General features: G+C 43.0%; 1 protein-coding gene across 1 annotated transcript in view; it reads left to right on the top strand.

The window, feature by feature from the left end:
* Positions 1 to 27,661, top strand: part of LOC121286019 (rasGAP-activating-like protein 1) — a 299,053-nt gene that overhangs the window by 242,234 nt on the left and 29,158 nt on the right. Inside the window, exons 13-15 of the mRNA XM_041203040.1 lie at positions 4,261 to 4,453; positions 8,650 to 8,787; positions 11,876 to 12,017. Coding sequence (XP_041058974.1) covers positions 4,261 to 4,453; positions 8,650 to 8,787; positions 11,876 to 12,017 — 473 coding nt within the window. The remainder of the gene's footprint in view (positions 1 to 4,260; positions 4,454 to 8,649; positions 8,788 to 11,875; positions 12,018 to 27,661) is intronic.

The raw sequence follows: 27,661 nt of genomic DNA, 5'->3' as shown, positions 1-27,661 counted from the left end.
CAGGTAGGTGTTTAGGAACATCTTAAAAGTGGAGAGAGATAGAAAGATGGAGAGATTTAGAGAAGGAGTTCTACAGCATAGGGCCAAGACAGCTAAAGGCACGCAAGCAAGCATACATGCACATATAGAGAAGTATAGGTACAGGAGTTTAGCCCCTTGAGTCTGTTCTGCCATTCAATGAGATCATGGCTGATCTGCAGCCTAACTCCATATACCTGCCTTTGCTCCATACATCTTAATATCTTTAGATAACAAAATTCACAAACAAGAAATGAAATAAAAAGCATTTGTGCAAATCAGGAGAGGCTAAATAGCAGGAGGGATATCAGCACGAGATAGGAAGTACAATGAGATACCTCAAAGAAATGGAAGACACATATGAGACATAGGTTGCCAATCTGATTGCCCTGATATTCTAGCCATGGAAGATTACTCTCCCAGACACTGCAGTGATCAATAAAATAGCCAAATAAAATTGATGGACAACTGCAGTGCACCAATGAAAGGAGATGGAGTTTTGACAGGTGGGCATGAAGGTCGATGGAAATGGAGTGGGGTGATGCAAATACCTGTTACTGGGTTAGGCAGCGCTGGAGCGCCATAGCTAGAAAAAATTCCTGAACAAAAGCTCTTTGTACTTTGGCTGCATCTTGTGCTAAAATCTAATTATATATGATATTGCACAAAGAGCGTACATTGGTGAAGGTTTTCCAGTTTGGAATGTATTGCCTATTTGCATTGATAAGAATGACCTTTGTGTAAAAATGCAATATGAAGTATGAGGAAGCAAAAAAAAATTAGTATGTCATCAGATTGGTAACTTTAGCAGGGTACAACAGACTCCCATATCCACTGCAAATCTTTCATTGCCAACTGTATTTAATCCTTAAACCATCATTTAACACAAAACATGTGGGGGTCATTTTGACTTTATACAATAGTGTAAAATGGCCTTTGAATCATCTGCCTATCTCTCACGATTTGCATTTCTAATAGTGGGGTCACCACAGTGAGTCTTACTCCCTTTCTAATTTCTTTAATCAATTTTCTCCTTCCCATCTTCTCTTGAAAATGTTGGTTATTATGCCCAACAGGGGTTAGGTTGTCTGCTGGTCATTCAATATTTATACATGAATTCCTGGTATCCAGCCCGCCCTGCCAGTGAGCAGGTTAGGCTCCTGCTATGCTCATTACCAACCAAATTTGTTGAGGGAGCCTAAATAGGTGTTTGGCCCCTCATTTACATATGCAAGGGACCTAATGCCTATTTTGAAAGTGGGCATGACAAGTTTTGCGATGCCCAACATGTGCAGATTGAATGTGAGTCGTTCCATGATTAAATTTATCATCGTTGAATGCATTTTACACCCAAGAAAATGGGTGCAATGCATACCAATTTTTACTCCATTAACTCATGTTAAAACTGTGGGCAAAAAATTACATATAAATACACAGAGCATTCAGGGATAGAAACTAGCAGTTTCCAGGCTACCAACTTTAAGAGATTAGCACTTTAATGTAGCGATGGAAATCTTTGTGAGCTTTCGCTGCAACAAAAACGTGTTTGTCTTGTGAGGCTGGGTAATTGACATTTAACTGTGCAGCTTCACAAATATCCTGTAGTTAAGCCCATTACTTCCACATGAACTTAATAATCAGCATAAATAACTCATGACGCACATTTTTTCCAAATGTTTTCATGAGTTACAAATTATACTGGTCTCCATGCCTGACTTAAGAAAACATAATGAATGAAAATGCAATTGATCCAAAACAAAGGTCTTCCTTAGAAAGCAAAAATGTTAAGGAGTTAATTATTCTAAGAACAGAACATTTTTGGTGCAGCTAATAAAACTGCTTAATAAGCAGCCATTTAACTATGTTAAATGGCTCTTTGCGGTTGCTAAGTTACGTTCTGATATTGGTGTTGAGTTAGATCCAAGTTTCTCTCCTCCACGGTGATGCAGCTTAAACACCATGCAACATTCTAACCTGTTTGAATTTGAAATGCATGTTTGAATGCTGAATATTTGTTTATTACTTTGCATTTAAACGGCCTAGTAGAGTTCGCTGACATTGTTCCCAAAGAGCTTGCTATACCTTGACCTCACCTGTCAGTGCATATGGTGTATCTGGAAGAAACATAATTTTGTAAAATTCAGAGAGCAGCGAATTCATTAAATTCCTACAGAGTGAAAACAAAGAGCAAACCACCGCCAATGCACAAAATCTGAAACAGAAGAAAGCTAAAAAAAAATGTTTTCAATGCTTAGCAAGTCAATCAGCATCTCTGAAGGGAATAGACAAGTTAAGCTCTCATGCTCATATTTTTGTCCTTAGCCTGCTACAATGTTTCATTGATGCCCAACACAAGCTGGAGGAACAGCACCTCATCTTCTGATTAGGCACTTTACAGCCTTCCAGATCTAAACATTGAGTTCAACAACTTCAGACCACAAACTCTGTCCTCTCTTTTGTTCCCCCCTCCTCCACCCCCCACACACACCCATCCCCAATCCGCCAGATGCCAGGATGTATCTTATTCTTATGTTTTTACTTTCAGATGGTGGTGACCCTTTCTCTGCTATTAACATATTCTGCTATTTTGCTTTCAGACAGTGTTGACCTTTATTCTACTATTAATACCTACTCTGGACCAAAGCTTCAGTCTTTAATACTACCATTGCCATTCTGTTTGTCTTATGTTCCATGACATCTTTATCATTTAATCTCTCTTGCCCTCTAACCTAGAGACCTTCTATTTTGCTCCACCCCGCTTTTCCAACAGCGTGCAACCCAACACATTTCTACTTCTCTCCAGTTCCAAAGAAGAGTCATATTGGACTTGAAATGTTAACTCTGTCTCTCTGTGCAGATGATGCCAGATTTGCTGAGTTTTTCCAGTACATTCTGTTTTTATTTCAGACAAGTTAAAAGGTTAGGTTTTAACTATTGTGTACTAGAACAGTGGATCACACTGGCTGCCTGCTGGTGTCAACAAGAGGGCCAGGGTCTTGAAACCATGGCAACAAATGGGCTCCTCTGCTACAGCTTGTTGGACCCAGGCCTATGCAACTTTGGGGCTTGCCCTGTCCAGCACCAAGATAGCTGCGGGGCGCAGAGGGGTCAGGGTGTTGGAGGTGACAGGAAAGCCCAGGATGGCACAAGCCTACTTCATTCTTGTGGATCCCAGAGGATTATTCATGCACCTTCTAGCTCCATTAAAGTAATTTTAAACTCTCTGTTTTTAGTCCTCTTTGGCTGTAATATCCGGTAAGACCGTGCAGAACAAAGCCCACTGTACGCAGTTGTCTCAAACTTATAAATTATTGCCACACAAAATTACCATTTTCTATCTTTAGCTAATTATTTAATCTCCATCAGTTTCTTAGCGCATCTTCATTCAATGATGCACAACAGCATGTTTTCTATTTTAGAGCTGATCTATTATTAATTACGCTTCCCAGTGATCAGTAATTTTTGTGATTCCTTCCTGTCCAGATTCTGAGTTAATTTCCACCTTTCTCAATGTCTTTGCTTTGCCATAGATCTTGATATCATCTGTAAACATAGATTGGTTATTACCTTTACCTGGATTCTGTTGTGAAAGCATAGGGTTTGGTAATGAATTATCAATGTCATTTCTCTTGCTATTTGATTAAGTGAAAACTCATTTTTTAATGAGACCATTCCTCTCTTTTCCCATGTCTTGGATTTACCATGTGTCATCTCAATCCAAGAGTTTATGGGTGGACAGCCAATGTTTAGGTCCTGCGTTTATGGGATTGGATTTGATGGTGTGAGAGTGGCCTGGACTGACTCTCCCTACAGCCTTCCCTCTTCCCTGTGATGCTTTTCTTGATATGCATTCCCATAGAAATCAGCCTGAATACAGGACCTGAGTATCTGATCTTTCTTTGACTCAGGTCCCATGCTCTGCCGTATTTCTATGGGAAAGCAAAGCCCCATGTCCCAGCATTTTATCCTGCAGTGAACTGCGTTACCAATTCACTATATTAATTTGCTCACATTTCAAAACTGTAAAAAATGAAGGCTTTTTTTTTTAAGAGTAAGCAATTTATTTTTCCACTTTGTCACTACTTAAATACATTAACAAAAACAGCTGGAGCAAATTTCGTTGAAGTAGTTACTTGCAGAACATAATCTTCCAATTAAAGTAATGAAAACTATGAGTAACAGTGAGAGATGGAGAAGACAAATACCAATACTAACTAATATTTCTTTCACTGATCCCAAAAGGAGGATATCTTTCAAAGGGAGCCTTTCAGAAGCTGGCGTACGAGAATGTAGCCAGGAGCTTTTAAAATCTTACCTGACTGATGTGATGGATGCCATTGTGGGTTCAGTGGAGCAGTGTCCTTCTGTTATGAGAGTGGCTTTCAAACAATTACATAAGCGAGTGGAGGAGCAGTTTCCAGAAGCAGACAATGAGGTATGTACCAGTGAGTGTGTAATTAGGAGTGATTTTGATCCCTTGAGCCACCACGTGGTGATTCTATAACATTAGTAAATTAAAATGAAATTAAAATTGCACCAAGGCTCAAAAATATTTGGCTGTATCAATAGCTGTCAATTACTGATCTGTAGGCAGTTCTTGTTGTGCTAACAGAAATGTTCTCCCTATCAGTTTGAGTTGACTTCTTGAACAAATTCCACTCAAACTTTTGATTCCATCCCCCCATCCCACCCCCTATCCTATCTGAACACCATTCACCATTTCAGAAGTTTTTCCGGTAAACTGATCCCAGGGTCTAACCTAGTATCCATTGCCAATCCAGGCAAAGCACCAGCAAGAGTAGAAGAGGCTAGCTATTTTCTTTGCTTCTACCTACCCCAGCCCAAATCCCTGCCCCCCCCCCACCCTTGTGGCTACCACCCTCTGTCAGTCCCAGCTCCCCCCCATCCCCATACCCCCTCTCCCCATTTTCCTAACTCCCCACTTTGGAGTTGCCATCCTCTGCTTATTGTCCCTAACTCTCTAACACATAAGAGATCAACAGCTTGAGTTTGAAGAGTCAAAGCTGCAAGCTCAGTGGTGTGTGTTATCGGGCCAGAGAATTGCATCATCCTGACGTGTTGAACTGACAAACAAACTGCACAAGTGTCTCCTGCCACACCAATTTAATGGTCCAACAATAAGTTGAAAATGAGCTGTATTTCTCTGTGGTCTACATTTGTTCCTCAAGGGAGTACAGGCGCAGCAGGCAGCAGATGATAGCAAAACAGTAAATACTTAACCGAAGCAAGGTGATCTGATCAAAAGTTATTATTCTATTCAAATCCCACCCCCACCTCCCATAATAACAAAATCCCAATGAATTCCCAAGGTATAAGATTTTTCCTTGACTCATTGCATGAGAACCTTCAGTTCACTTGCTACTCTGAGAGTTTAGATTATATTCACTGATTGATAAAGAATGGAGTCATCTGGTCTAAACAACAATGACTTGAATTTGCATAGTACCTTAAACATAGCAAATATCTTAATGCACTTCGTGGAGGAGGCTACTGAGGATTTTTTTTTTATTCGTTCATGGGATGTGAGAGTCATTGGCTGGGCCAGCATTTATTGCCTATCCCTGATTGCCTTTGTTCAGAGGGCATTTAAGAGTCAACCACATTGCTGTGGGTCTGGAGTCACATGTAGGCCAGATCAGGTAAGGACGGCACATTTTCTCCCCTAAAGGACATTAGTGAGCCAGATGGGCTTTTACAACAATCAACAGTGGTTTTATGGTCATCATTAACAGGATAAGGAAGTGTGACTTAGGGCAGAATTTTACGGCCCCACTTTGGCGGGGAAGAGACCGTAAAATGTGGCGCCCTGTTATAAACCCCATTGACGACAGTGGGAAGGTAAAATCCAGCTGTCGTAAAATTCTGTCCTTAGAGTGGGATAAGATGGGCCCAGCACAGTTTTGGCCAAGGTGAAGCTTGTATAGCATGGAGCTTGTGAGGCCGGTGAAAAAGATGTAAGAGAAGACTGGAGGTGTTGGAAGTGTAAATAAGGGTTTCAGTGATGTTTTGGGTGGAGTGAGAGCAAAGTCAGGCAACGTGGCAGAAGTGACCTGGCAACGTGGCAGCAGTGGATAGAATATGGAGTCCGAAGCTCAGGTTAGGGTCAAGTAAAAGACTGAGGTTACATGCCACTGCGTTCACTCTGATCGAGCAGCCAGAATGGGGAGAGTAACTGAGAGGTATGTGGAAGCAAGCATTGACTTGAACAACGTATAAAAAAGTCTTTTGGAAATGTGCATGTTGAGAAAAAATGTTCTTCAACATTAAATTAAAATAATTATTTTGGATTTGACACTTTTTAATGAATCATCAGTACAGCATTTTCTGCAGTCACTATATAAACACTGATGGGAGAGTGTTCAGATATCCCAATGAGTAATGGATCCACTTTCACTGTCATAAACTATCGGGAAAAATGATTTTATAAACATTCTGTTTCTGATGTGGAATAATAGATGTACTGAACTATAGAACTTTTGGAAATTAATAGCAGAAAAAGTGTAATGCTTTTTGTATTCGTATCATAATGCTGAACGACTGCTGGAGTCCATTAATGACTCAGCGTGAACTCATACAGTGAGAGTATTGACAACATGCCTCAAGGTTGTCTTCACATTTCTTTAATTTATGATGATACATAATTAGATATCTTGAAACAGAGAAAAAAAAAGGGTTGGGAAAGAGAAGGAGAGTTGGACTAATGGATAGCTCTTTCAAAGAACCAGGACAGATACTATGGGTAAATGGTCTAATTCTGTGTTCGATCATTCCATGATATATGTGTATCTCAACACTTCTATGTATAAAATGATGCAAAATGCAAGATGTTATTATGTAACATGTTAGTTGAAGGATCAAGACCTAAAATTCTTATGATAAAGCAGTTGATAATTGGTACAAAGTGCTCAAAATCTGATACATGTAATCTAAATGGAATCAGAGGGTAATCCCAGATTAGTTAATAGTTCTGAAGGAGATAGCTGAAGAGATAGTGGAGGCGTTAGTGGTGATCTTTCAGGAATCCCTGGAGTCAGGGAGGATCCCAGAGGACTGGAAAATCGCTAATATAACCCCCCTGTTTAAGAAGGGAGTGAGGCAAAAGACGGGAAATTACAGGCCAATTAGCCTGACCTTGGTCATTGGTAAGATTTTAGAGTCCATTATTAAGGATGAAATTTCCGAATACTTGGAAGTGCGTGGTAAAATAGGGCAAAGTCAGCATGGTTTCATCAAGGGGAGGTCATGCCTGACAAATCTGTTAGAATTCTTTGAGGCGGTAACGAGTAGGTTAGACAAAGGAGAGCCAATGGATGTTATGTACTTGGACTTCCAGAAGGCCTTTGACAAGGTGCCGCACAGGAGGCTGCTCAGTAAGGTAAGAGCCCATGGTGTTAGAGGCAAGGTACTAGCATGGATAGAAGATTGGCTGTCTGGCAGGAGGCAGAGAGTGGGGATAAAGGGGTCCTTCTCAGGATAGCGGCGGTGACTAGTGGAGTTCCGCAGGGGTCAGTGTTGGGACCACAACTTTTCACTTTATACATTAATGATCCGGATGAAGGAACTGAGGGCATCCTGTCTAAGTTTGCAGATGATACAAAGATAGGTGGAGGGGCAGGTAGTATTGAGAAGGCAAGGAGGCTGCAGAAGGATTTGGACAGGTTAGGAGAATGGGCAAAGAAGTGGCAGATGGAATACAATGTGGGGAAGTGTGAGGTCATGCACTTTGGTAGGAAGACTAGAGGCATAGACTATTTTCTAAATGGGGAGAGAATTCAAAAATCTGGAATGCAAAGGGACTTGGGAGTCCTAGTTCAGGATTCTCTTAAGGTTAACTTGCAGGTCGGTAGTTAGGAAGGCAAATGCAATGTTGGCATTTATTTTGATAGGACTAGAATATAAAAACAGGGATGTGCTGCTGAGGCTTTATAAGGCTCTGGTCAGACCACATTTAGAATATTGTGAGCAATTTTGGGCCCCATATCTCAGGAAGGATGTTCTGGCCCTGGAGAGAGTCCAGAGTAGGTTCACAAGAACGATCCCAGGAATGAAAGGCTTAACATATGAGGAACGTTTGAGGACTCTGGGTCTATACTTGATGGAGTTTAGAAGGATGAGGGGGGATCTGATTGAAACTTACAGAATACTGAAAGGCTTGGATAGAGTGGACATGGGGAAGATGTTTCCATTAGTAGGAGAGACTAGCACCCGAGGGCACATCCTCAGAGTAAAAGGAAGACCTTTTAGAACAGAGATGAGGAGAAACTTCTTTAGCCAGAGAGTGGTGAATTTATGGAATTCATTGCCACAGAAGGCTGTGGAGGCCAGGTCATTGAGTGTATTTAAGACCAAGATAGATAGGTTCTTGATTGGTAAGGGGATTAAAGGTTAAGGGGAGAAGGCGGGAGAATGGGGTTGAAAAACTTATCAGCCATGATTGAATGGCGGAGCAGACTCAATGGGCTAAATGGCCTAATTTCTGCTCCTATGTCTTATGGTCTTATGGTCTTATATACATAAACAGCGGTAGATTTACATGTTCAGTAAATTCACTAACAAAATCCGTAGTTATGCTAGTCATTGTTTTTTCCTAAATTTTGCTTTTTTTTTAAGGATGTTAAGTACTTGGCTATTAGCGGCTTCCTGTTTCTGAGATTTTTTGCTCCAGCTATTTTAACGCCCAAACTCTTCAGCCTGAGAGATCATCATGCCGATACGAGGACAGGAAGGACCCTGCTGCTTTTGGCAAAGGTGATTTTTACATCTTATTCAGCGTTGAGCAACAGATAAATGTAAGGCACAGCCTGACTGTGAGCTATTGCCAACAGTGAGAGAATAATGACTGAGTGATCCGGTTCTCCTCAGCATTAATTATTCTGCTCAGGGTTCTCAGTGATGAAGGGGATGATTGAGTGGGGAGTGATGACAGTCTGTACTATGATCCTTTTCTACATCCAGCGTGCATGGGATTTACAACATTCAATAAGACAACCCAATCCACAGGAAATGCTGGTTCACTTTAGGGGAGGTGGTGGAGTGGGGGTAATGTCACCAGATATGTAATCTAGAGGTCTAGGCTAATGCTCTGGGGACACAGGTTCAAATCCCACCACAGCAGCTGCTGGAATTTCAAAGCAATTACTAATCTGGGATTAAAAAGCTAGTCTAATGGTGAGCAGGACGTCATTGTCCATGACATAGTCATATTCATGGAATCATACCTTACTGAGTATATGTCCCTGATTTTGGCTTTTACAATGTTTTCTTTTCATTCTCAGCAATGAGGAGATGAGTAGCAATGTTGGCAAAGCAGCAAATATGGCCCCTTCCTAGTCAAGAGAAAGCAGATGTATTATAACTAACTGGCTTGCTAGGGCATGTCACAGGGCATTAAAAATGAACCATATTGTGTGGTATTGGAATCATGTAAAGGCTGAATGAAGCAGGGCTGTCTTCCTAAAGAATATTAGTAAATCAATTAGCTTTTACAAAAATCTGGCTACCCTCCTGTTCATTTTCTCAGTTGTGCCAGTCACAAATTAGCACATTTATTGGGATCAATTTCATATGTTGGGGTTTTATACTCATGCCCTTTGGGCTTCTGGCCTGGTCTGTCAGTGGCAATTGCACCATACAAAATTGGTGTCTTACATGGAAGGAGCGTCTTGGGCTCTGGATGATGGTGAATGGAGAAATGTTGTATCTAGTATGATTACACGTGAATGGGATAGGGAATGGCGGCTGGAAGTTGGGTAGATGGCAGAATGAGTAAGGGTATTCTGCAGGGAATATTCCTTGCAGAAAGCAGAGAGGATAAGAGCTGGAATATTTTACTTGCTGCTCACACTATGGTATTCTCTATATTGGAGAGATCTGAATTAGCTCCTGTTGGAATGTCTGCGTGCCGCCATTTTCCATTTTTAATTCAGGCTTCCAGCATTTGCAGTTTTCTTTATTTATTCTCCAGCAGAACTTTTTTTTTAACCACTCGACAGGACTTCCTCTCCATTGATAAAGTTATAAGCAGACTTACAGATATCAAATTCTTTTAAAATTCAGCGGCATGGCATTTCAGTCTGGTTGAGAAGGCAATGGGAGTATTCTGTTTCTCTTCAGTCTGAAATTTATTTTTGTTTTGATGATTTATTTGGCTTCAGATCAGAGATCCTGCCGGTACCAGCATTTCAACATTTTCATTGTTTGTTCAAACAATACATATACGTTTAGCTCAGATGCTAACAGATGTCAGCAAAGCCAGTGCCAGCACTCGTCATGCATGCAGTAGGTTTCTAGTGTTACACCGATTGTGTACACAAATGAATGCACTAATATAATTCAATCCTTGCTGTCAATCTTCAATTAAATGGTTCAGTACAAAAATGAGTTTCTTTCTGCATGGATTCTTCCAGACACTGCTTTATTCATTATACATTTAATGTTAGCACTGCAACAACAGTAGTGAGCTGCTAAACCTGTATAGCTATTGTACAAAATTGTCTTTATTTTTGAGTTCTTTGATGATCAGGTTCTGGTTGATGTGGTTTACTCAGGTTTTTACAGCGATGGGTTAAGACAGAAGCTGTTGGAAATAAACAGCCAGCAATTTTGAGAGGAAAACAGGTTCATGGCCTGAATTTTTCCTGCATCGGGCAGGCTCGGTGGGAGCGGGCAGGGGGCGGTTGTGGAGCTGACCGCCGCCCGCGATCGGCTCTGCGCTGCCATTTTACGCGGGCGGGCCAATTAAGGCTCGCTCAGTGTAATACGCGAACAGTAGCACTGAGCGCTCCCTGTGAGGGTGGGGAGAGGAGGGAGGGTTGGGTCCTGCCCTCTTTCACGCACATGCACACGAAAGAGTGTTTCAATCTCCTTGAGGCACGGAGCTGCCTGAGGGAGATTGAAGCGCTTTTGTAAAAATAAATAAATGTAGTAAAAATTTAATGAAACATGTCCCCTCATGTTTTTATTTTTCAGAAAAACATTTTATTTAATTCGTAAAAGCTTTAGGAAACCTCATCCCGCACGTAGATGAGGTTTCCTAAAAACCGTAAAGGCCGCTTGGCATAAACTTGAAATTAATTACCTAGTTAATGGCCTTAATAGGCCTTTCAATTATCGGCGTGTGCACAGCTGACTCCGGCACGCACCCGCCGATCGAAATATTGCGAAAGAGTGCGATCACATCGGGATATATGCCCAACGTCATCGGGCGTCATTTTACGCTCTGGCATGTCAGGCCCACCCCCGAATGCCGAATGTAAAATCCTGGCCCATGTTTCACGTGAAACCGTGCATCGGAGTGGTATAGCCAAACAAAGCAAAATATTTGAGAATTAGATAACAAGAGGTATGCGAACCACATTCAAAAGAGGCAGGTTAAAAGTTTAGCAGCTGGAAAGTTGATTTTAACATGTGAGAAAAAAAGTTCCATATGAAACAAAGTCGGTTTGGCCCAACCAGTTTGCTCTGGTGCTTAAGCTCCACACAAGCAGTATAGTCCTAATCGTATGTGCCCACTCAATTCCTATATTCTTTTATCCCCCTTTCCCTTCAACCATCTATCTTATCTAATCTGAAATGTTTGTATGATCTCTGTTTCAATCACTAATTCTGGTGGTACATTTCCCTCCCTCATAATATGCTGTGTAAAAGTAAAAGTTTCTCCTGCTCTCTGCACTGAATCTCTCATGTTTAATTCTACATCTACATCCTCTCATTCTAGACTCTAGAGTCATTGGATATGTTCTGTAAATGGCTATCTATTTATATGATTTCCATCAGACAAGTGAACAGGCAGATGGTATTGTTTTAGTAATGGAATGTCTTATGTTTTCGCCTACAGGCGGTTCAGAGTATTGGTAACCTGGGTCTTCAATTGGGACATGGAAAAGAACAGTGGATGACACCCCTTCATCCATTTATTTTACAAAGTGTAAGCTGTATGAAGGATTTCCTTGATAAGCTAATAGACATCGACAGTGAAGGTAATGATTTGTGTTCCTGAAATTCAATTAATAGCTGTAGTAAAATGACTACAGTCTCCCATAATACCTATGGATTATCAGTGCTTGTATGGGTTTGTCATGAGATGAAAGTCTTTTAACCATTATAGTGCTAACTTAGGCATTTGTTTACCATGGAAGAGATTTCCTTTAGCATGATCACAAAATCATAAACACATTCTTTATCAATGGATTTCTGATTTCCAAGAAAACATACCAAAGAAATCTCAAGCAAACAAGGTGAACTATGGTGACGTTAGGTGAACAAAGCCCCTTTGTTTTGTCATTTCTATATCATTGTTGTTTGTTTTGGCTGATGTACTTTGTGTACGTGTTTTTTTTTAACATAATTTGACCAGCAATGTACGTCTGGAGTCAGAACCTATCAGGAAATACTGGAACTTCTGGCCATGCATGTTGAGATTCCCCAGGGGGTGAGACAGTTTAGCCAAGTTAATTCAGGTAGGCTTTTATTCATTTCTCCATTAAAAAAGTGAACAGGTAAGTAGAAAAATGTTCATTTTCCCCTCATCAGGCGAGCCAGTGAAACTGTGAGAATCCTGTCAGGGTAGTTAATTTAATTTAAATTACACTGTAACTCATATATAATCCTTAAAACAACATACAAAATGTAGTTTTTCTGAGTGTGGATCATCGCATTTTCAACTCTCAGTCATTAATAGAAGATCTCAGTCTATAAAGTAGAAATACGAGCATAATCCTGGTGGCTGAATGTGTTTAATCAGAAAGGACGAAGGAATTGAGGGAGTTAAGCCTGGTGGGATATGGGCAAAGCCAGGTATACGAAATCAGCTCACAGATTAGCAATTGGATAGCAGAACAAGCTGGAGGGGCTAAATGAACTGCTCCTGTTACTATGAAACCTGGAGAATACTGTTAGCAGATGGATGCTGCATGTTGGTGTGACATTTTTTTGTCTGCTACTGTAACCAGGTACAGTAATTGGAAGTAGAAAGTTGCAGTTTTACATGTCAGCTTCTTCAGAACTTAGAAATGTGGGTGTTGTGAAGTCACACCCGAGTAGAATCAACCAGCGTAAGCCTGGAATTGTGCCAGAAATAAATCCATCTTTGGGAATAGGCCACGTACTCTTTATAACAGGAGGGATTGAATGTGAATGTCACTTGTGTTACATGGAATTGGAAAGATATGTTCCCTCTCTCTGGCACCAGCCCTGGTTTCAAACTGCCTTGGTGCAATCAGTTAATTCGTCCCTTCCCTCACAAACAGCAGATATTGAAACTATGAGGAAAGATTGAGGGATTATGGGCTTACCATAGGAGTCTTTGGAGTAACTTAATAAAAGTTTTCAGTTAAGAAAGGAGTTGATAAAAGCCACATAGTTAAATTGCTTACACAGATCGGCGTCTTCAAAAATAGAGGCTCTCATTTGAAAATGTGGAAATTCGGTTAGTTTCTAACGTAGACAAATAGGTATTTCAGATATGATACCAAGATGGGCCAATAAAACAGACAGTACAATTGGGTCAGGAGATATGCTTCTGAAGAAAATAATGATAGATGGATAGAGCGAAAAGTCAGACAGGTCACATTGAAATCAATCAAGAAGAATTGCACTTTGGTTGAGACAAATGACCTTTTCCAGTTCCTAAATCTCTCTACCTCCAACCTCCGTATCATTGGCTAAAAATACTGTTGTCATAAGTTTCCAGGGGATATGAGTACACCAAGTGTGTGTGTACACATACACACATCCTTTCTTTCTCACACATATTTGGCCACAGACACACTCAAGTTCTTCACGTGTACACATAGAAACTTTTGTCAAAATTCCATGGATCTGTTCTAGCTCAGGTGACATTTGCTTTTTCACTAATTTGTATGACAACAGGAAGCTTCTGCCTGACCCATAAAACAATGAAGGTGTTTGTCCTCACAAATGAAGCACAGGTGAAGTTGTCCAACTTCATCTCTTTCATATCGATCTGGAAAGATCTACTTCAAGCCCTAGCTTCACTTCTCCCCTCGTCTCAAGGAAATGATAAAATACAACATCAGGACTTCAAAACCTTACTTCCTATAAGACATAAAACTAGCTCACTTTTGTTTTTAGTTCTTTGGTAGTGATCAGTTAAACACCATTTGTTACTACATTTTAAGTTGGGTAATTATTTCAATAGCCCTGAAATAGTTGTTGAAAACTTAGGAGATTGGATAGTGCTACTTAAAATGCAATACCTGATCACTTTGCACTTTCTGTCCTTCCATCAAACTGCACATCAGTCTCATTCTAAGCTTCACCCTTGTATACTATGCTTTGTCTCTGCTCTCTTAACAGGTGCAAAAGAGTTAGATTTGCACTATTCCAGTCACTGAAAAATAGGGTCTAGAGGTAATGCAAAGGAAAAGAGCAGGATTGATCTCCTGGATTTAAGAGATGATCTATGGGGAATCATTTAACAATCTATGACTCTTTACCTTAAAGGAGGAACATTTGTGGGTAGTGGGAGGTTGGGGCGGGGAGAGCCTTCTAGAAATATATCAGACACTTAAGGGCTAAACACAAGCGCACAACAACACAATAGATAGGAGTAAGACGTCATGGCCTGTCAAGCCTGCTCCACCATTCCATATGATCATTGCAGATCTTGGCCTTTAAGTCCATTTTCCTGCCTACTCCCCACATCCCTTAATTCCCAGAGAGACCAAAAAATTGTCTATCTCAGCCTTAAATAAAGTTGATGGTGGAGCATCCACAAACCTCTGGGGTAATTTAAATTAATTAAATTAAATTAATTAATCACTTAATTAATAAGTAGAGGGTATCTAGACCAGAAGCAGGGGATTACTGTTCTTAGAATTTAGCATTTATAGTAGAAATCTAGCCCTAGGGAACGTATAGTTAATAAGGAGTCAATAAGCAGTTATTAGATTTAAATTAATTTACTAAACAGTTCTAGAAATGGCAGTTGCTGGGGTGAAGTGCTTCACCTGTGGGATGTGGGAAATCTGTGACGCTTCAAGTGTCCTGGACAACTACATCTGCAGGGAGTGTACCCAATTGCAGCTCCTCACAGACCGCATGGATCGGTTGGAGCAGCAGTTGGATGCACTTAGGAGCACTTAGGAGCATTCAGGTGGCAGAAAGTGTCATTGACAGGAGTTTTGCAGACGTGGTCACACCCAAGGTACAGACAGATAGATGGGTGACCGCTAGAAGGGGCAGGCAGTCAGTACAGAAATCCCCTGTGGCTGTCCCCCTCTCTAACAGGTATACCATTATGGATACTGTTGGGGGGGATGGCCTATCAGGGGAAAACAACAGCAGTAGCCAGAGCAGTGGCACCAGGACTGGCTCTGTTGTTCAGCAGAGGGGGTGAAAGCACAGAAGAGCAATTGTCATAGGGGACTCTATAGTCAGGGGCTCAGATAGGCGCTTCTGTGGTCGTGAAAGAGACACCAGGATGGTATGTTTCCTCCTGGTGTCAGGGTCCAGGAATGTCTCTGATTGGGTACGGGACATTCTGAAGGGGGAGGGAGAACAGCCAGAGGTCGAGGTACACATTGATACTAACGACAGGAAGAATGACGAGGTCCTGCAGCGGGAGTTCAGGGAGTTAGGCAGAAAGTTAAAAAACAGGACCTCTAGGGTTGTAATCTCAGGATTACTCCCTGTGCCACGTGCCCGTGAGGCTAGAAATAGGAAGATAGTGCAGCTAAACATGTGGCTGAACAGATGGTGTAGGAGGGAGTTTCCGATATCTGGATCATTCCGGGGCAGCTGGACCTGTACAAGAAGGACGGGTTGCATCTAAACTGGAGGGGCACCAATATCCTGGCTGCGAGGTTTGCTAGTGTCATTCAGGAGGGTTTAAACTAGTATGGCAGGGAGGTGGGAACCAGAGCAATAGGTCAGCAGGTGAAATAAATGACTGGGAACCAGTGACTATGGCCAGTAGGACTAAGAGGAAGGGCAGGCAGGGAGAAATTACTGAGCACAGCGGGACTGGGGGTCTGAAATGCATTTGTTTCAATGCGAGAAGTATAATAGGTAAGGCAAATGAACTTAGAGATTGGATTAATACTTGGGACTATAATGTTATTGCTATTACAGAGACTTGGTTGAAGGGTGGACAGGATTGCAGGACTGGCAGATAAACATTCCAGGATTTGGATGTTTCAGGCAGAATAGAGAGGGATGTAGAAGAGGTGGGAGGTACTGCTGGTTAAGGAGAATATCACAGCTGTACAACAGGAGGACACCTCAGAGGGCTCATGCAGCGAGGTAATATGGGTAGAGCTCTGGAATAGGAAGGGTGCAGTCACAATGTTGGGAGTTTACTATAGGCCTCCCAATTGACGGTGGGAGATTGAGGAACAGTTATGTAGGCAGATTTTGGAAATATATAAAAGCAATAGGGTTGTTGTGGGTGATTTTAACTTTCCCTATACTGATTGGGAATCACTTAGTGCTAGGAGTTTGGATAGTGCAGAATTTGTAAGGTGCATCCAGGAGGGCTTCCTGAGACAATATGTAGATAGTCCAACTAGGCAAGGGGCAATACTGGACCTGGTATTAGGGAATGAACCTGGCCAGGTGGTCGAAGTTTCAGTAGGGGAGCATTTCAGGAAAAGTGACCATAATTCAGTAAGTTTCAAGTGGTGGATAAGGATAACAGGAGTCCTCAGGTTAAGGTGCTTAATTGGGGGAAGGCTAATTATAACAATATTAGGCAGGAACTGAGGAATCTAGACTGGAGGCGGATGTTTGAGGGCAAATCAACAAATGACATGTGGAGGGCTTTCAAACATCAGTTGATAAGAATTCAGGACCAGCATGTTCCTGCTAGGATGACGGATAAGCATGGCAAGTTTCAGGAACCTTGGATAATGAAGGATATTGTGAGATTAGTCAAAAAGAAAAGGGAAGCATTCATAAGGGCTAGAAGGCTGGGAACAGATGAAGCCTGTGGAGAATAAAAAGAAAGTAGGAAGAAACTTAAGCAAGGAGTCAGGAGGGCTAAAAGGGGTCATGAACAGTCATTGGCAACCAGGATAAAGGAAAATCCCAAGGCCTTTTATACATATATAAAAAGCAAGAGGGTAGCCAGGGAAAGGGTAGGCTCACTCAGGGACAGAGGTGGAAATCTGTGGAGCCAGAAGAAATGAGAGAGATACTAAATGAGTACTTCTTATCAGTATTCACCAAAGAGAAGGACTTAGTGGTCGATTTGTCTAGGGAAGAGTGTGTAGATAGCCTGGATCATGTTGAGCTCAAAAAAGAGGAGGTGTTAGGCATCTTGAAGAATATTAACGTGGATAAGTCCCCAGGGCCAGATGGGATCTACCGCAGAGTACTGAGGGAAGCAAAGAAGGAGATTGCTGGGGCCTTGACAGAAATCTTTGTATCCTCACTGGCTATGGGTGAGGTCCCAGAGAACTGGAGAATGGCCAATGTTGTTCCGTTGTTTATGAAGGGTAGCAGGGATAATCCAGGAAATTACAGGCCGGTGAACCTTATGTCAGTGGTAGGGAAATTATTGGAGAAGATTCTTCGTGACAGGATTTACAACCATTTGGAAGCAAATGGGTGTATTAGTGAGAGGCAGCATGGTTTTGTGAAGGGGAGGTCGTGTCTCACTAACTTGATCGAGTTTTTTGAAGAAGTGACAAAGATGATCGACGATGGAAGGGCAGTGGATGTTATCGACATGGATTTCAGTAATGCCTTTGACAAGGTCCCTCATTGCAGACTGGTACAGAAGGTAAAATCGCATGGGATCAGAGGTGAGCTGGCAAGATGGATACAGAATTGGCTTGGTCATAGAAGACAGAGGGTAGCAGTGGAAGTGTGCTTTTCTGAATGGAGAGCTGTGACTAGTGGTGTTCCGCAGGGATCAGTGCTGGGACCTTTGCTGTTTGTAGTATATGTAAATGATTTGGAAGAAAATGTAACTAGGCTAATTAGTAAGTTTGCAGACGACACTAAGGTTGGAGGAGTTGCAGATAGTGAAGAGGATTATCAAAGGATACAACGGGATATAGATCGGCTGGAGACTTGGCCAACAAAATGGCAGATGGAGGTTAATCCGGACAAATGTGAGGTAATGCATTTTGGAAGGTCTAATACAGGTAGGAATTATACAGTAAATGGCAGAACCCTTAATTGCATCAACGGGCAGAGGGATCTGGGTGTACAGGTCCACAGGTCACTGAAAGTGGCAACGCAGGTGGATAAGGTAGTCAGGAAGGCATTTGGCATGCTTGCCTTCATTGGCAGGGGTATTGAGTATAAAAGCTGGGAAATCATGCTGCAGCTGTATAGAACCTTGGTTAGGCCACACTTAGAATATTGTGTGCAACTCTGGTCACCACATTACCAGAAAGATATGGAGGCGTTGGAGAGGGTGCAGAGGAGTTTTACCAGGATGCTGCCTGATCTGGAGGTTATTAGCTATGAGGAGAGGTTGGAGAAACTCGGATTGTTCTCACTAGAGTGATGGAGATTGAGGGGCGACTTGATAGAAATTTACAAAATTATGAGTGGCATGGACAGAGTAGATAGTCAGAAGCTTTTTCCCAGGGTGGAAGAGTCAATTACTAGGGGACATAGACTTAAGTTGAGAGGAGAAAACTTTAGAGGAGATGTGTGGGGCAAGTTTTTTACACAGAGGGTAGGGAGTGTCCGGAATTCGCTGCCAGAAGAGGTGGTGGAAGCAGGTACGATAGTGGTGTTTAAGAGGCAGCTTGACAAATACATGAACAGGATGGGAATAGAGGGATATGGACCCCGGAAGTGCAAAATGTTTTAGTTGACGGGCACTATCATCGGCGCAGGCTTGGAGGGCCGAAGGGCCTGTTCCTGTGCTGTACTTTTCTTTGTACTTTGTTCTTTTTAAAGATTTCCAAAGATTCACAACCATTTGAGCAAACTAATTTCTCCTCATTCCGATCCTAAATGATTGACCGCTTATCCTGAGACTGTGCTCCTGTGTTTTAGATTCCTCAACCAGAGGGTACAATCTCTTTGCTTACCATAACAAGGCCCTTCAGAATCTTAAACAAAAACAAAAATACCTGGAAAAACTCAGCAGGTCTGACAGCATCTGTGGAGAGGAACACAGTTAACGTTTCGAGTCCGTATGACTCTTCAACAGAACTAAGGAAAAATAGAAAAGAGGTGAAATATAAGCAGATTTAAGTGGGGGGTGGGTGGGACAGGTAGAGCTGGATAGAGGGCCAGTGATAGGTGGAGATAACCAAAAGATGTCACAGACAAAAGGACAAAGAGGTGTTGAAGCTGGTGATATTACCTTCAGAATCTTGTATGTTTCAATTAGATCACCTCTCATTCTTCTGAACCTCAGGGAATATTGGCCTAATTTCAGCCTCTGATCATAGGACAACCCACTTATTCCAGGGACAAATCTAGTGAACCTTCGTTGTACTGTCTCCAGTACAAGTATATCCTTCCTTAAATATGGAGATCAAAACTGCACACGGTATTCCAGGTGTGGTCTCCCTAAAGCCCTGTATAATTGTAGCTAGATTTCCTTATTTTTGTACTCCAATCTCCTTGCAATAAAGGCCAATGTGCCATTTGCCTTAACTGCTTGCTGTACATGCAACTGGAGTTCCTTGCACCAGCACACCCAAATCTCTCTGAACATCATCATTAACAAGTTTCACACCTTGTAAAAAAAATTCTGCTTTTGTATTTTTCTAAATCCAATGCAATACTTTAATCTATGTTAAGGCAGCCCAGTAAGAGGGTACAGGGTTATGAAGAATTAGAGCAGAATTGTCCGGTCCCATTGGTGGCGGGCGTCGTGGTGGGCAGGGAGGTAGAACTCAGCGTGTGGAATGAGTTTCATGCTGGCGTGAGATCACAGCGGGATCATCCGATGTTGTCCACCATGGTGGAACATGAGTCCCGCTGGAGGCCGGCATGAACACGACTTGCATCCCGGTAATTGGATGTGAAGTAAGGCCCAGCCGGAATTGTTCCCCAATGCCCGATTTACCGTTGCGGCAGTGGGAAAACACACCGGCCCAGAACATGTCTGGATAAGTGTGATGTGCAAAGACACATAGAAACATAGAAAGTAGAAGCAAAAGTAGGTCATTCGGCCCTTCATGCCTGCTTTGCCATTCAGTATGATCATGGTTGATCCTCTGTCTCAACACCATACTCTTGCTTTCTCCCCATACCCCTTCATGCCTTTAGAGTCTAGAAACCTATCCAATTCCTTCTTAAACATATTCAGTGACTTGGCCTCCTCAGTCTTCTATGGTAGACAATTCCATAGGCTCACTACCCTCTGAGTGAAGAAATTTCTCCTCATCTCAGTCCTAAATGGCCTATCCTGTATCATGAGATTGTGACCCCTTGTTCTGGACCCCCCCAGCCAGAGGAAACATCATCCCTGCATCCAGCCTGTCCAGCCCTGTCAGAATTTTATATGTTTAAAAGTTGGACCTACCTCTTGGGCCTTGCACAGACCGCAGACATCCGAGGAGAAGATGATGCTGGAGCCTTACAGCTACTGGACCCTGGAAGAACGTGCAGGGTAGATCCTTAAACACATGGCTCCTCCACGAAGCAGTTCATGGAAGGTGGGATGTCTCCTTCGATGTTTTGGGCTTGCTTCGGAACATCATGGTCTTGGCCATGGGCTGCTACGGATGATCGATGGGGGGTGTGGGGGCAGAGGGAGATATAGGTGTGAGTGGGAGGGGAAGGTGTACCGTGTGGAGGGTGAGGTTGGGAGGGGGGAGGAGGGAGTCTGGGGCAGGAGGGTGTAATGGGGCTGAATGCTGCAAGTGGGAAGATAGGTGTAAGGGGGGAGGAAGGTGTAAGGAAGAGAGTTCGGGGGGGAAGGGCAGGAGTCGGGGGGTGGGGGGGGGAAGGATGGTGTCCGGGGGTGAGGAGAGAATAAGGGTGGAGAAGGGTGTAAGGATGGAGATGTCCAGGTGAATGTGCAAGGGAGGGGTCTGTGAAGTCAATGACTGCCTCCTGGGGTTAGGGTGGGCATAGTGGGAGGGAACGGTGAGTGTGAGAGTGGACAGAGGGAGCAGGTAGAGTGGGAGGGTGAGGGTGTGTCAGTAACGGGAGATGGGGTGGCGAGGGTGGTTGGTGGGGACTCGGAGGCAGACACAGACCCTGGGGGTGGGAAAGAGCGGGCTGGGCAGGTCAATGTGGATGGGGCTGGGATTTTTAGGAAGGTAGGGAATGCACACATTCTCCTGGACATACTGGAATGACAAGGATTCAGACTGATAAGTGATGGTAGGGAGGTAGAAGGTGATGCCAAGGGGGTCACCTATGCTGGGGGAAAGGGCATGGGAGACTGGGGGATGGGGAAGGACATGGGAGCTTATCTCAAACTTGAGATACCATTTCACAAAAGTCAAAAGCAAGTGGAGCCTTGGGAAGGACAGGCGCAGGTGTTGCATGGCAGCATAGTCAATGGGTAGGTGGAGATGCAGGTCAGCTCAGATGCACAACTGGAAGAGAACCCTAGCAGGCTGTTTTGAAAATACAACAGCGAGATGAGTGTGATGGATGAAGGCTCCATTTGCATAGGAGAATGTTTGAACGAGGCACCAAAAGGCCCTGCCACACACAGACTTTTCTGCCCAGAATCATTTGTGGTCCGGATGTGTGCAGCTGAAATGCTAGTTGTGGAGGGATGCAGGGGGAGGACTTGCGAAGCCTGTCACTGAAGTTGAAAGACAACATTTCACATTATTCAGTGAAAGTGAATATATTTTCAGATTATAAAGTGACAGAATGTATTCACCCGTGCAACCACTTGTGATCAGAAATTCTTAACTTTTCTAGGCCTAGCACTTCCTCTAGATGCTGCCCTGACATCTGCAGCAGGGGTGGACACAGCCTGTGCAGTGGTAGACCCTGTTGCCTCTGATGACTTTGGCATGTATCTCCAGAGGCCTGTTTTGCTGTCCTCCTGTGGGCCAGCTGCTCCCTCTCTGTGGTGACAGAGGAAGAGGTTGAGGAGGTTACAGGCAAAGGGGACTCGGAGGAAGAGGACAGCCTCTGGAATTCCTGAGTGGATGACCCAGGGATGTCCAGCTGCCGCTCCTCCTCCCTTTGAGTACCCGAGGGCCCCGGCCTGACTCCTTGAGGGGAAGGAGCACCTGGAGAGACGTCGAGGTGCCCCGTTTCCCTCTCATGTTGCCACTGCAGGAATTTGCCCACGGCTACCACGATGGAGTGCAGGTCTGCATACCTCTCCTCGTTCTGCTGAGCCAGGGTCTCCCTGGCGTTCGCCATCCTCCCCATGGAGACCTTCATACCATACACATGTGGGCACCACTTCATCAGAGAGTAGGCGGATGCACTCCTCCGACTCACGTGCCGCTCTGTTGAGGGCTTATAACAGCTCTGCGTGATGTTCCCCTGCCTTCTGCTGACTCTCCATGATGAGTTTGAGGACCGCATCCAGAGGCTCACCATCTGACCTGGACCTCACAGATGCCTCTTCCCCAACAGTCCTCCGAGTGCCAGGGAGCTCAGCTGAACCTGTCTCCACCTCCTGCGGACGCGTTTCCATGTGGTGACCACAAGATTGCGAACCCAAGCCTGCTCTAGATGTAGGTCTCACCGAGGTGTGCGTCTCTGTGCTGGTGCAGGGTGTGGGTAAGCACTATGATGGGTCTTCCAGGCTGCGTATTTCCAGCTCTTTAATGGAGGAGGTGTCCTCTTGGCTGGAGATGAGGATGTCGATGGCGCTGAGGGGCTGGCTGGCTGAGGGTCTCAGTTGCTTGGCAGAGCTCCCTGTGAACCAAAGTAGAGATAATTAGTGCATAGCAGCAAGGTCAAAAGCAGGAGAGAGAGCACTCACAATTACATTGACAGAGGGATGATATGGTGCAGGATGGTATGCTCTTCAAAGTGAGTGAGTGGCCTAATGTGGGTCACTCCACCCCAGTCTGGGACCTCTCCCTGCTGATGTGAGCCAGCTTCTCCTGCATGAAAACAGATGGAGAAAGTGTGAGCAGAACGCATGGCACTGCGTGGAATGTTTATGTGGTGAACGGAGCCATAGACGGGATGAGCCCAGAGGATATGAGCCTGATGGAGATGTGACGGTGTGTGTGAGAGTTAGTGGTATTGGCCCTTGAGGTGTGAGATCCCTGTGGATGTTTGGTGGGTTTGTGAGTGTGTGAGCTGAGAGTGATGAAGTGGTTGAGTTACCCGGATGAGAGCATTTATCCTCTTCCTGCACTGGATGGCTGACCTGCTCTATATGGCGCTATCTGTCGCTGCCATCACCTCCCAGGCTGGATTGGTGACTCTGGTGGACCTCCTGCAGCTAGAGCGGAGCTAGAGGCCATCAAGGCGGCCTTCCACTGCTTCCAGCAGCCACCCTAAAGAGGCGTCACAAAATTTGGGGGCTGCCATCTTCCTGTTTTTCGGGGCACCTGTCACCTGGAGTAGCCCTGACCTGTAGAAATGAAGTAGGCATTTTTTCTGCGCCTTAAAAATGGTGCCCGGAGCGAGGAAGCGCTGAGGCCAAGGCGTGGTGGGCAAACCTGAGCCTGCCCACCAGCGTTCCGGAGTGTTTCCCATGAGTGCCTTATTGATGAGACAGGATGTACCTGGAAGGGGACGAGACGGCATGAAAACTCCCCATTGCAACCAGTGACTAAAACGTCTTTTTGCATACCCGCTACTGCACTTGGTGCAAATCTAGGACAATTCCAGCCTTAGGTTTAGACAGCCGCAATGACGTATTTTTTTTAACATGGTGTGATTAACAGTTAAAACGGTTTCCAAATATCTGGACTCATTTAAGAAACAAGTAGATGCTGAGTAAATTTAATTATATTTTGGCATAGATTCCACGTAAACCCAGTTACGTTTGAATTTCCACAGTAAAAACGGCACAGCTCCCCTCTTACACAGTAGCTGTGTCAAAACTTTCCAGGAAATTCCAGGTTTGTGTATGTTTAGTGCCCATGGCAGAGCATTAAATATAATCACAATGTTGGAATTATTTTATTACATTGAGAAGTTAAATATAACACTTTTTTTTATTCATTCCCGGGATGTGGGCTCCGTGGGCTGGGCCAGCGTTTATTGCCCATCCCTAGTTACCCTTGAGAAGCACTGCCATCAGAATTAATAATAGTGACAAAGAGAGTCGATTATTGAGGTAATGATTTTCGTCAATATGCAAACATTACAGTGATTTGCATATGAGGAAACTTATTGATATGTGGAAAATAATTTATCATGAACCAAACTTTCACTTTTTTCCTATTGTGACGGCTGTAATCTACCAGACTGTGAAAAGTTCTCATGATTAATTTTGTTTAATTGTTTTATGATTGATATTATTGATATAATTTAATAGATGTATGTGTAATTTTTTTGAAATAAAAATTATTGCATAAATGAGAGCATTTTCCTATTTGAAGGATGAAACTTCCTCTGTGTGGTATGTCACTAGCAAGCTTTTTGCTACATGGGAAGTAATGACACCTGCTTGTGACACATAAAGAAATTGTAAGCTTGTTCTTTCCAAAAGGTTTTAAGATTCTGTAATCTCCCTGAAACTGGCTTTGAAAATTCCTATTGAAAATAACATGAATTCCTCATTCTCATGGGTTGGAAAATATTTAATGATTAAATTAAATTTCCAAGAAAGCTCTCTGTAATGCAATAAACACTTCAAAACAGTTCCCAAAACCCTTTTTAAAAAAATGAACAATTAATCTTGTGTCAGGAAGCTTTTAACACGGACATTTCATTTGAATTAAATGCGATGCACACTGCTGAGTTTATTCTCTCTGGCTACCTTACATATACAGTATTCAAATTCAGATTTTATTCAAATTCACAGCTGCAGCTCAAGGTGGATTTCATGGTTTCAAATCCCAATATATAGTTTCAATTTTGTGACAACTCTAATGAGAAAGACACCCTTTGGTGAGAGAGTCAGGGTAGCTCGAGGGTTTTGATGGGCCAAGTGGCCTTTTTCATTCTATACCTTTGTATGTTCTCAGTAATAAACCATCATCAGGGACTACTATATATTTTGCTACATTATTCTCCAGTACTGTGGGATAGAATTTCTCTTCAGTGCTGGGCATAAGAGCTTGGCAACATGCAAGTTCTTATCACAAAATTGTGTTATAAGCTAGTCATGGTTTCACATCCATTCATTTTAATGGACAAAAAACAGTTGCTATGTAGTACAGAACTTGAGTAATTGCTGAGAAAAGAGACATGTTGTCGAAACTTTTCACCTTGCACTCATCAGGACAGATGCAAGAAACCAAATTTCAAAAGGAACAACAACTTATACTGCAATGGGACAGCCGGACAAATGTTCCTTGGTGCACTCCCCATGGCAATGCCTCAATCAATCAGAGTTGACCTGCCTTTTTTGAATTTAAACAAAGTTTAAGGGATAACTGTTCCCTGGTGCATTTCCATGGTAACACCTCGACCAATCAGAGCTCACTTGCCAACCAATCAGCACCAATCTTATACAGTATAAATTGTTGCTCCCTTTGAAATTTGGTCTTCTTGCATCTGTCCTGTCAAGTGCAAGGTGAAAAGCTTTGACAACATGCCTCTTTTTTTTCAGCAATGGGCAAAAAAATCATAAGCAACTTGTGCCCAGTTTCATGATAAGAATCTTTTCCCCTGTCAAGCTGTTACACCCTGGCACTCATGGAGATAACCTATCCCCATGTATTTGAATTCATTTCAGATAAACCCTCTTGCTTGCTTATATGCTCATCCAGTTTTCATAAAAACTCTGACCTTTAAATTGAAATAATGTTTATGGTGAAAGTTCAGTAAAAGTGGTAACTGCCATAGAAGGAACATATCACTTTTCAATATCAGCCAGTTATAATATCTATGGACAGCTATCCTGAATTTGAACATGATAGTGGTCATGGAAAATGTACAGTGACCTGCCTGTCCCACATTGACTAATTCTGGCTCAGGTAGCAGAAGAATTGAGCCTCTCAATGTAGAAAGAAAAGCTATGAATGCTGGAGATCTGGAGTGGGATAGGGGGGAAATGGGGTTGAAGCCCCAAGATCAGCCATGATCATATTGAATGGTGGAGCAGGCTCAAAGGCCTGTGTGGTCTACTCATGCTCTTATTTCTTATGTTCTTAATTAGAAAAATACTTTAATTAGGAAACAACTGACCAGTCAACATTTGAAAGAGAAGAGATCTGCAGAAGAGGCACACAAAACATGGATTTTAAGGGTGGGATAAAACAGTTCAATAATAACAATTCCGGAGTACAGGATTTGATGGGTTGATTTTGATCTTTGTCTTCCAAATCCCTTTCAGTTCTTGTTGATGACAAGAGATGATCTTCCAGCACTTTCAGTCTTTAGTTCACTGGTTGAGCACTTGCCTTTCAATGTCTCTAACAGTGATTTTCCCTTTTCCTCTTGACAGGGGTATTCAGAGAGAGAGCAAGTTATAGAGATATGAGGAGGAAAAGCCAGCTAGCTATTATTGTGGATTTACTAGAATCTTCCACATACAGGAGCAAGAGGTTTTAGGTCTTTTTCCTTTCAGGCTAGGAGCTATTCTGCTGCACTGCTCTCACACAAACCTCGGTCACCTGGTCAGGAGCCAATTAAAACGTTGTTGCCAGGCAGTTCCCCATTAGACTGGACTCTTCCTCGGCACTATCCTGTCTTTCATGGCACACTCTGTTCCAGAACAGCACCATTGTAGTTATCCCTTACACTATTCCAGTGGACATGTCCTTCAAAATACAGCCATTGTAATTTCAATCCACAGTCCAACAGAAATAAAAAGATATGTTCTTTGCAACATTTTAACTCTGTACTATATGCACAGTAGATTGAACAGCAAATCAAAGAATACTAGAGATTATTGATATTTTCTGGATATTGGTATCTGTATTTTGAGAAAATTAATTAATTTATTAAATTTATGAATTATTTTCTTTATCTTTTGGGCTGACTGAAGGTATCCACGGAAAAACAGCTTGTTGCTGGACTGCAGGTTGCTAAGGAGATTCAGTATTCCAAATGTTGATGTTCGATTTTGCTACAGTTGTTGCTGTGACTTTAGCTCTCTTCAGTATATCAGGAAGGAGAGTAAAAGGGGATAAAGGGTTTGTGTCATTTCTCCAGGGCCGTGGTTCATGTTGCCCCACCTCTCTCCAATATTTGAGTTGTTGTCTTTGTAGCCTGGGTTACAGGAGAATGATTTAATTGTACCACTTCCCTGGGTTAACACATAACATGTGGAGTTGGTTTCCATGTAGACAGTTGTCAGTTGCTACCACAGTAATCTGCACGTTCAGCAGTAGCTGTGGCTCTGTGATGACTGAAAATGCCTGAACTGTGGGTGCCTTGATGTCAGTAATTATTTCTGTCTCTCTGGCAGTGTTGCAGTGAGGCTGTTTGGATGTGTTTGTATGCTGATGGCGTGTTCAGCACCATGTCATGTCCTGAGGGTTCAGCTGGAGTAAAGCTGATGTGATGTGATGTGAGCTGCCCTGAGTTTCAAAGCAATGGGGAAGACTGCCTAAAAACTAGCAATGTCACTGGCTGTTGCTCCCAGCAAGTTGAGAGCCGGCAACACAAGCATAGCACAAAAACAACA

This window comes from Carcharodon carcharias, chromosome 13, assembly GCF_017639515.1.
Source record: "Carcharodon carcharias isolate sCarCar2 chromosome 13, sCarCar2.pri, whole genome shotgun sequence".
Lineage (NCBI taxonomy): Eukaryota > Metazoa > Chordata > Chondrichthyes > Lamniformes > Lamnidae > Carcharodon > Carcharodon carcharias.
Note: the sequence above shows the minus strand (reverse complement) of the source record. Positions and strands in the feature narration are given on the sequence as shown.